This window comes from Pygoscelis adeliae, unplaced genomic scaffold, assembly GCF_000699105.1.
Source record: "Pygoscelis adeliae isolate BGI_AS28 unplaced genomic scaffold, ASM69910v1 Scaffold453, whole genome shotgun sequence".
Taxonomy (NCBI): Eukaryota; Metazoa; Chordata; class Aves; order Sphenisciformes; family Spheniscidae; genus Pygoscelis; species Pygoscelis adeliae.
The window spans coordinates 218,491-229,433 of NW_008824450.1; the positions used below are offsets into that span (position 1 = coordinate 218,491).

General features: G+C 48.6%; 1 protein-coding gene across 1 annotated transcript; it reads left to right on the forward strand.

The window, feature by feature from the left end:
• Positions 1-7,813: 7,813 nt before the first annotated feature.
• DNAJB8 (DnaJ (Hsp40) homolog, subfamily B, member 8) lies at positions 7,814-8,479 on the forward strand. The gene has a single exon (XM_009321030.1). The coding sequence runs from the start codon at positions 7,814-7,816 to the stop codon at positions 8,477-8,479; it is 666 nt and encodes a 221-aa protein (XP_009319305.1).
• Positions 8,480-10,943: the final 2,464 nt, after the last annotated feature.

Genomic DNA, 10,943 nt, shown 5'->3' on the forward strand with positions numbered 1-10,943 from the left:
CAGAGGAATGTGGCAGGAGCTCGAGGACTTGGCTTTGCTAAGAGAGCCCGGCATGCATTTTTGCAAGCGCTGCCGTTGGCCCCCGTGCTGGACCCTGAAAGCAAACCACGGCACCCAAAGGAGCGCTCAGCGCTGACTCAGGCATGCCACCGCAGTTGGGGCCTGTGCACGGGGGGGCTGCAGGGCTCTGCTTTCTGAAAAGCAGGCTGGGGCTTACCCCGAGCTAGCCAAAGCACAAACTGCCCCGAGCACTGACCCCTGGGCGCTTGCGCAAGGACGAGGAGCCACGAGGTCTGCGGCAACCACCCGCCAAGCCCATCCCCTCCACACTTACTGCGTGCTGGGTGCTTGGTCCTCTTGACTGGGGAGAAAGGCATACCACGGCATCTTCTGGTAGCCCCCCAGGATTTGTCCCCAGCTCTCCTTGCTCAGACAGTGGTCATAAGCTCTGCTCCCAGCAGGACGGCAGGTTGGCACTGAATGCTGCATCCCCATCTTGGCTTCAGTTAGGGCTCCCAGACCAAAAGATACATCCTTGGCACGGGCTGTACCAACCCTTGAAGCAGGCTGGTTTCCAGCTCTCTATCTTTCTAGGAAAAGGGGAAAAAGTACATAATGCCAAAAAGGTGCTTACGCCTAAGCAATTTATTTAAGGAACTTTGTCCTGATCAAACCCAGTGACAGCCACGACCCAACTGTAGAAACCTTATCGCAACTCACCCCAGAAACAGCCCAGCACATTAAACACTCTGAAAAGCTCTCCTCAGCTCTCTGCTCACAGGGGTCACCCAGCTCCAGGGTGGGGGACACAAGTTGGGTAAGTGGAAAAACAGGGGCGGGACCTGTGCATTGGTCGAAATCTTCATCATTGCCACTCTGGCAGTCTCCACTACAGCTCAGAGGCAATGCTGCTTCGACTGACTCCGTGTGTGTGACCGGTTCACCCAGGCAGTTCATGCTGCCCACACACAAGAACACGGGTAAGACCATAGAGCTCCTTTGCAAGCACCAAGCGAAGACACTTGGACCTCAGGTAAATGCAAATGGCTCTCCAGCTAGGGGGGACTGTCCCTTCTCCCAGGGAATGCAACATCATCTTCAAGACCCCCACTTGCTCCCGCACTGCAGTCAGATAGGGGCAAATGCTACTCCAGCACTACCACTGGTTTCTGGGCTGAAACGGTGGCAGAGAGTCCATGCCTGTACATAGGCAGCAAAACCACAGTTGCACAGAAAGGATGGCATCCCTGGTCAGTGTGTTTGTGTGTTTCCAAGCATGTGCGCACACACACGCATATGCACCGTCTTGGGAGCCAGGGCAGGGCAGAAGGGCTCTTTGGAGAGCATGGGTTTGAGCAATGGGAGCAAGGGCAATTCGTGAGCCCAAGGCAGCGTGGCTTGCACTGCTTACAAGCTCTCTGGAATGGGGCTGTATACTGAATTTATGAGCTCTTAAGTCATCACATTTACAATTTATATTCTGCAGTCTTTTAATCTCAGCAATAAACTTGGACTAAGCCTTTGCCGAGGCAGTGTGGAAATTTCACTGTTCCGGGCAGCCGCATGTACGAGGTGCCCATAGGCAGGACCAGAACATGCTCCCTGATGTGGGGGTCTCTTCTCCAGTTCCCCACTCTCAGTAAAGTAATCAGTAACTGATCAGTCCCCTACCTGCTACCTTGATTGGCCAGAGCCCCTTCTTGGACGTAGGTATAACACACTGGCAAATACTGGGGGACAAACACTTGCAGCGGTCCCCTACAATCCCTCCTACCTTCTAGAGAAAGGGGCTGCTTCTTTTAATCGGGGGGCTTCAGGTTTATGTGCACATCACCAGGACCTTCACCTACGTTTTGTACCACTTGGGGTCCCCCCCATCCCCTGCAAACCAGCCCCACTGGTGCGTTTTTACCCACCTAGAGTTGCTTTACTTCAGAGGTCCACATCAGAAGAACCATCTCCAGAAGGTTTCCTGCTGGAGCAGTGGCTCTCAACAGGAACTGGTCTCCAAAGTGGGCACCTTCTTCGCAAACTGAGACCTAAAATTGAGATGGCATTGGCACTGATAAACCTACTAACAGAGGCAGGCCCTCCCCACTTGGACAAACCCCACGCTTTCAGAAGAGGGTGGCATCATTTCTGCAGAATGCTTGAGTGGCCTCAAGTAACACACTGAACTGTCAGGCACAAACCCAAGCGATGGCGTGAGCCAGCACTGAAATAATGAGAAGCTGATCTACAGCTTTTCCCCTCTGGTTTATTAAATGAATGTTCCACATACCACTTCCCACTGACTGGAGACAGAGAGAAAATCCCAGGACAGTAACTCATCATCCTTTCTTCCCCTGAGAAGATTCAAGGCTGTGGCTATGTATGGATGTTGTGAAGTGATAAAGTTGCTGCGGCTTCACGAGTTACCACGCATCAGCTGAGCCGTGCCATCTGACCGCGCGCACGCTCCCAGCTCCCTGCAACTGGGTGGTAAAACATGTTCGCTCAAGATGGGGCTGGAGCAGGTACACCGTCAGCAGGCTCCAGATAAGCACACTCTGCTGATAAGCAGTGCCTCGTTAAGCCCCAGGACTCAACGGCTTGCAACGCAATCCTTGGCCCAGAAGTCCCTCCTCTTTTCAAGTTGTAGCCCTCAGTCATGGAACTGGCAACGGGAAATCGCTCTGGGAAAGCGGTCAATATTGAATTAATTCCTGCGTATAGCACGGAGAGGAAGGAGGGTCAGGGACCATGCCAAAGAGGAGAAATAGTAGAAGGACCGGCCAACTCTGTTGCTGAGTACAACCTCAGCGTAGCCATGCCTCATTGAGGGTAGTGGAGATGACACATGGAGGTGACCCAGGCAAAGAAACCAAAATGCTCTGAATTCTGCTGGGGTCAGAGTCCATGAACACAAGTTAGTTGTGTTTTCAACTTGTGTGAACACAAGTTGAAAAGCCCCTTTTGGGCTTTTCAAGACCAGAGCAAGGCCTTGCCCTGGGCATGGGGCATGAGCTAACATAAAAAAACATGTCAGGCCCCCCCTTGACTCCACTAAGCAAGACCATGCCTCCTCTTTGGCTTCATGCCTCCTCTTTGGCTTCATACCTCAAAAAAGGGTGGTTTTGTGAGGTTCCTCTTGCTATCACCCAGAAGCTGGGTGTCTTCTTGCCTGAACCTTGGTTTAGTCTCAAGCCCCAACCTGAGGCTCAGAAAAGCCGAATACAGACCCAGCTCTCTGGATCCTCCTTCAGCTCTGTCTCGTCTGTGGGGGTCCCTGCCAGCCAGCACTCCCCAGAGCCGCCCCATCTCCCATCCCACAGCCAACCTCTGTGCTGAGCCCAACACACAAGATCAATGCACGGGACACACCGACCCTGCCTCCTGCCCACGGAGGTGGGAACCCATGTCATTTAAGCCTTTTATGCTCAACATTCACAGCTGCAAAAACAGCAGGCAAACTCCTGACCTCCCAAAACTAAACACCAGGCACCTACCCCCTCTCTCGTCTGGTCCACCCAGACGCTCTCAGGGTGGCAGCTACACCCATTTAAGACAGGTTCTCCTTATCAAGGTGTTGCCTTTATATTTCGAGAGGTGAGGAGACATTCTTTGGGGCAAATTTTCTATTTATTTTTCAGTCTTCTTCTGAAGTCAGGCATGTCCCTCTGGTTCCCCCCAGCAGGAGGTCAGCCTAATGCACCCATCCCCAGCCGTGCTCCCCGGGAACACGGCTTGAGCGGCGAGTGCAGCGTCCCCTCTGACAGGGCCGCCCCGGGGGGAGGCATCCGATGACAGTTTGACTGGCGGAGCGAAGCACGACTCGTGTTTGTTTGGATAGTCAAAGGACTTGGAACAAATGTCTCCGACTCATGTTGGTTTAGATAAAAGGACCCCGGCCTTGTCACAGGATCAACAGGGCTGGTGAGAAACCACTCGTGTAGACCCCCTCTGCCCTCAGACCCTTTTAAAACAGAAGAAAACATAATAATAATAATAAAAACAACTATAATAATAATAATTATTTAGGTGGGAAAAGACCTTTAAGATCATTGAGTCCAACCGTTAACCTCACACTGCCAAGTCCACCACTAAACCATGTCCCTAAGCACCACATCTACATGTCTTTTAAATACCTCCAAGGATGGTGAATCAAACACTTTCCTGGGCAGCCTGTTCCAATGCTTGATAACCCTTTCAGTGAAGAAATTTTTCCTAATATCCAATCTAATAATAGTAATAGAAGAAAGTTTTTACAACTCAGATTTGCTCACTCCTTTCTGGACCAGGGTGCGCTGGGGTGCCAAGAGCAAGGTCAGGGATTGGGGCTGCAAGTTTGGGGTCACCTGTGGTCTGGGTGACCAAAAGCTTGGGGCATTTTGCTGCTTGGTGCCTTGTGTTTTGCTTCCCATCCTGACCTGGCTGACAACCCCTGCCCTTGCAGACCCGATGCCTGGCTGGGAGGGAAGAGCCGGCTGGACGTGGTGGTACCTGGAGGGGGGGGACTGGGGGGGCAGGCACCACCGCATCCGCATCCATCTAGCATACTGAAGCAGCGAATGAAGGAGAAGGAAGGAGGGGGTGGGTAGAAAAGAAAATCCCAAAGATCCTTGGATAATAAGCACCATTAAGGTTAGTCTGTCTCATGATTGTTTCTTATTAAAAAGAGACTGTACTTTATCTGTGCAGGATATGCTGTTTGGATGAGGGAATTAGCAGAGTGACTGCCTCCATATCATCTAATTAGCAAAAATGTTGATAAGCAGATACAATCACATATGATTAGGATCCTTTTAAAAAGCCACTCCATTAATTAAATAGACAGAAAGGCCGCCTCCAGCCCTCGCGTGCCACTGATTAGAATACAAATATTTACACTAATCTCACCTCCATCAGCCATGGGACACTTTTGAGTATTTTTAGTGACATCAGATTACTATTGATTTTCATCCCCAATGTCAGACCATTTTGTTAGTATCTGAAAGTGCTGCCTTCAGTTTCGGATGCTTTAAATCATGTTAAGGGTTTATCTTAATGACGCTGCTGATAACCACTGTTCAGGTCACTCGTACTTTCTCTTCAAAGAACACAGTCTGGGCTGGTTTTTATTGTTTGTACTTGAGATTTAAGATACGAAAAACATTTCTCATTTCAAAGCCTTGGTTTCTAAGGATGGGGCTGCCAGTCTAGTTTGGGTCTAGTTACTTGATGTGTGCATGTCTCTCTCATTTCCCTTTCTCCCTGCCTCTCCTCGACCCTTTCATTTTTCCTTGCAAACCCTTTTGGCTCAGAGCAGTGGCCTCTCTTGAACGGCTGCTAATCTCTGACGCCTGCTGCAGGCAGCAGACAGACAGGCAGTGAGCGTCCCCCGTTCAGGGATGACAGGAGAAAAACACTCCCTACTTTTCAGATGGGTAGGATGCACTAAATCCAAGACAGATAATCCAGTGCGCCAGCCAGTCTGAGATGGGCTCTCATCGTCAAAAGCAAGTACGGGAGGAGACGCTTTGCAGAGAGACAGCACAAGGCAGAGTCACCTCCTTCCTCCTGCACACAGCCCCACTCCCAGTAAATAACTGGTCTGGGACCCTCCAACAGGCTTCTCTGACGTCCCATTTTCCCTTCTGGGTAACAGAGAGTAGGAACAGCAATTGCTCTTGAAATTTCTGCCAAGCATCTGCAAATGGACCACGCTGGCAGTGACTAGGAGCTGTTGGCACTTTGCAGTAACTTGTGGGTGGTAAGCTTGGATCACTCTCAAGTCCAACGGACAACCATAAAAAAACACTAGCCCAAATAAGTGAGTCCCCTTGGTGAAGATTTCAAGCAAAGCACCACGATGTGAGCAAGCCATGAAGCCTTAGCTCTCCCCTCGGTGTGGAAGAATACTTTGGGATGCTTTGAGAATGCAAAGAGCCCTCCGAGTTCAAATGGGCAGCAGCAGCTTGCTGCTGTGCCCAGATTAACTTTTGCCATTGCCACAGTACAAACGACACCCAGCAGAAAAATCCTTCACGTGGCACAACCATCCTGTAGATAAGAAGACCTCCTCTGTGCAAAAGGAGGCAAAAGCCAAGATCTCCCCAATGAGGTGAGCCCATGGGATCATGAGCTCCTTCATTGCTTTGCACTTCCTTCAGCTCCAGCCTCCCGACCAGCACTGCACTGCCTTACGGCAACTTGTACCACCAGGATATGACAACTACCTCCATACTACTGACCCATCACTGACCAGTGAGAAAACCAACAAAACAAAGCCCTTCCCCAACACACGTCAGCTCTCTATCACCTTTCTTCCTTCCTCTGTCATATTGCTTTCTACAGGCTGACATGGCTGCCCCTTGGCTTCATGGCCCCACATGTACGATCTATGTTAGGACAGCAGCCAGCTCATACGCTGCACATATGCTCTTTGGTCTGGCTGACTCTTGACTCCTTCCCAAAGTGTGGGATAATGGAAACGAGGGCAGTGATCTGCAACACATGCTGCCATTAGTAAGTGTTTACGACACTGTGTTACAGACAGATGAATTCTTGTTACTGGCACTTCCTTGGAGACCTCCTTCATGCAACAATTCCCTGTGAGGATATTGCATGTCCCATGGGCATGGCAAGCCCAGGGAACAGAAACAGATGCAGGATAACCTCAGACTGGATCATCAAAGTTCAGCTCCTCAGGCTGAACTTGTCTGTGTCGAGTTCATGGGGCATCCCTGTTGCACATGCATACACCTTGGGACAGATATTCAAAAAACCATGTAGAAAAGAGGTTAAGGTTGTTAATGAGCTTCATTCTGGGTATTTATTTGGTACCAACATGAGAGCTAAGCAATTCTGGATGTGTTAGGTTTGGCTATAGATTCAGAAGAGATCATGATGGTCATCTAATCACTATTTTAGGAAAAGGGCCCACTCTGGGTTTAAAAATGGCCACACGAGGAGGTTCCAATGATTCATTAACCTCATCATGAAGGACGTTGAAATATATTTAAACTCAATATATTTTGAGTTTAAATTTGGCTAATGCCACCTTCTAACTGCTTTGTCTGGGAGCCTGAAGATCCCTGTGCCATTGAATTTCTGTTCCCGTGCAGGTTCTTACAGGCTATGATGAAGCTGGCATTGAACTTCCTCTTAATACCAAGACATTTTCCCTGAGTATCTCACTCCAGAGCATATTTTCCAAACCCTTAATCACATTTTATGGCTCTTCCCTGAGCCTTCTCCAATTTATCAACACTCTTCCCAAACTGCGGGTAGCCAAACCGCAAACAGCTTTCCTATAGCTGCTGCTATAGGGTAATATGCCCCATAGGGGTACCATGACCTCACTACACCACATTTCCCTGGACTGCACACGAAACCACACTGAGTATCTGAGAATCCCACCTTTGGGCAGGTGGGTAGAAAATAATCTGACAAAGTCATATGTCACTGTGACATCACAGCTACATCAGGCAACTACAACGTCACATGTATGATCTATGTTTAAAAACATAAGGCCAATAACAACCAACTCCACTCTAGAATGAAGTCAGGTCAACATAGCAATGATTGGCTGTGCCCCCTCTGAGGTCACAATCTCACGATTTGTGAACAACAGGCTTAAAAAGAAAGGATATGGTCAAGCAGCGCTGTGTGGCCTCGTGATGCAAAAGGACAGAGCAGATCAAGGGATGAACTGAGCATCTACCCACCCCTGAGGAGCGCAGCGGCATTAGGTGTCCAGGAGTGTCTGCATGCTGGTCATCCCTGGGCTTCACATCCTTGGTGGGAGAGAAGTAACCAGGCATCTTCCAAACAGCCCCACCTTTCCTTTGAGATGGTGGATTATTACAAAGTCCTTGGACTGCAAAAAAGTGCCTCACAGGATGATGTTAAGAAATCCTACCACAAACTGGCACTAAAATGGCATCCTGATAAGAATCCCAGCAACAAGGAGGAAGCCGAAAAGAAATTCAAAGCAGTCGCTGAGGCATACAAGGTTTTGTCCGACCCTCAGAAACGATCACTGTATGACAGGCCTGTTAAGGAAAGCAGATCCCACAGAGGAAGAAGTGCCACAGGGGGTCATAACAGCTCCTTTGATTCCCCTTGTGTATTCCACGACCTTGAGGACATCTTTAGGGAAGTCTTTGGAGGGATGGATCCCTTTGTACATGTTTTCTGGGACCCCTTCGACAACATCAGAAACAATGGTGAACACTGGCACAGGACAAGTGGAAGAAGAAGAAGCTCCAGACTTTTTTCTGACTTTATGGAGTCATTTATGCCATGGAATTCATTCAGAGAGCAACCCACCTCCTTTGCTGAGGACACAGATGGGCCACGCAATGCCAGATCAGTGTTAACCACTACTGAAGTGATCAACGGCAATAGGATCACCACCCGGAAAATCATTGAGAACGGGCAGGAGAGAATAGAAGTGGAAGAAGACGGCCAGCTGAGGTCTGTGACAATAAATGGGAGAGACCATCTGAAATTATAATGTCCCCCAGCACAAGCATTAACTGCAAGCTGTGGGACGTGCTCTCATTGCTCAATGGATGGGATCTACTACAAGCAGTACTAATAAACACTGAGTTCATGACACAATTGATGCAGATTTCTCAATGATTGGGAACAAATACTTCAGAGGTAAAGATATGGAGTTATGCTAAACTCAGGAGTGGGACTCTACTAATCCTGTGTAAGGTGATAGATAGTGCTTGTTCGGTAGATAGATATAGTAGATATATGTGAAAGCAACCTTGCTGGTTTGCCAAAGAGACCAAGTTGATTAATATAGCAAGAGGAGACAGGCTGGTTGATGGACGGGCAAGAGAGCTCTATGACAAGCTATAGGTCCTCTTCCCACCCCTTGAAATGCCAATCTTGAAGTCTACTAGCTGGAAGAATGGAGACTTGTGTGACACTCATACACAACCCTGAGGCTGAGTGAAGAATATCCTATCTTTGGTGTATCGGTAGATAGAAGACGCATATTCTTTGAGAAAAGTTTTTGTACACAGGCAAGAAGGTGGGGGAGGTTCAGTGGGTCAAGAAGAGCCTAGAGGAGAGGGACTGGCATAGGAAAAACCAAAGGAAGGAACAAAGTGTCATTCCTCAGACTGTAGAGGAAAATGGGGGCTTTCTTGAGAATGCCCTGCAAATCATGACCAGACACCCTGATGGAAGCACTGTGTAGCTCGCGGGCTGAAAGTGAGCAGGGAGAAGGTGAATTTGGCTCTTGGACTGGGACAACCTATACTCCCTTTCTGCTTGGAGTCATTCAAACAAAAAGAGCTAAATTCAAACCATGAGCAAACAGATTCCAGGGGGCCGAGTTTAGCTCCCTCTTTGTGCAAAGCTGGATGCAGGGACTTAGATGGTGCTTTACCATCCTTATTGTCTTGCTCACAGCTGCAAGAGCCAGTTCACAATGCATTTCTTGCACAGTCTGCCAGCATGCTGCTTTCGTCCTCCACTGAGCTAAGGAACGCACTCCCCATGTTTCCGCCCTCCCCTGTGCTGACATGAACCGCTGAGCCTTGTTTCTTGCTTGGCCAGATCACCTTAGGTGTTTAAAATGTTACATGCCTCTTATTTTCGGTCCCACGCTACATCCACTTGAGTTTCCCAGCTTGGCCTGCCCACTGATGTCTCCCTGGAGACTGGAACTAGCTTTCAGGGACATTTTCACTCTAATCCAGATTGCAGTTGCTGCCTGCATTTGGGCAGGTCTTTGCATCTGTTTCCTCTGCTGTAAAATGGGAATAACAGACTCCCATGCTTTGAAGGAGACTGAGAGGTAGTGATACTAGTAAAGGACTCCAAACATTAAGCAGTAAGTTAAATTAGCCAGAATACTGCCACCCCTTAATCAAAACCTTTTACTTTTGAAAAGAAAAATGTAGCTTAAATCACCTTCCATAGCAACTGATGCCATGCCCAGCTTGGAAAAACAGACCAAAACTGTATTTGTTATGTTAAAGGCTGTTAAGTCCCTGTAAGTCCTTCTCCCAGTATGAAAAAGACACAGCACTGGGAGGCAAGTAGAAGTTTAAGTGCATGCTGGGTTCACAGAGGGAGGCCAGCGGTGATGGAAGCAGGGAAAACCTTGATGCAGGGACAAACCGTGTCTGCTGCTCCTCCACAGTTTGGGAGCCATCAGCAGTCCTGCAGGCACTGGGACTCTGAGGATTGCAAAGATTTAAGGGGCTTGGTACAGAAAGGTTATTTTGGTCAGAGCACACATAGGTAAATATTTCTACCGATACTCTCTGCGGACACCATGTTCATGTGAGATGGCTTCTTGAATTTACCTTATGCTACTTTGGAGGAAGTCCAAGGTAAAAAAAAAAAAAAACCAACAAAAAATCAAACTGCACATTTTGGATCAGAAACTGAAATGGTCTTTGATCAAAATAACATGTTCTGAAATCTGGACCAGAGTTGAATTCCCAGCTCCTCAACCTTTTCAGCTTGCTAGGGCTAAAACTTTGCCTCAGTCTCGTCTCTAATGGGATATTTTTATGTATGCACATCAATATTTCTTGATCTGAGATCAAGATATGCAGATCTACACACATCTTAGACCTGTCCTGCCTTGGGTCAGCAATTCTCTCTCTTGTATCAGTATCTGAGGCAGCATCTAAGAGCAAGCGCTTCCTTTTCCCATCCCTGGGTCAGAGCGTTTCCATTGCTGCTTGCAGCAGCAGAGAGCTCCTGGGGCAGCTCTGGCAGCTGCACGTACCAAAACCTGCTGTTAGGAATATGGGAACACGGATTGGGAAGGGACCCAGCTCACCCAGTAAGTGTTGAGTCCAGGAGGACCTGCAGATCTTCTTCCACATCTCCCTGTGCACTGCGGGCCACAAAACATCTCACAGCACCTTCTGCAAGCAAAAGATCTGAGATTAAAAAAAAAAAACCCAACCATAAAGGTCTGGTGGTAAGAGAGCAGGTCAGAC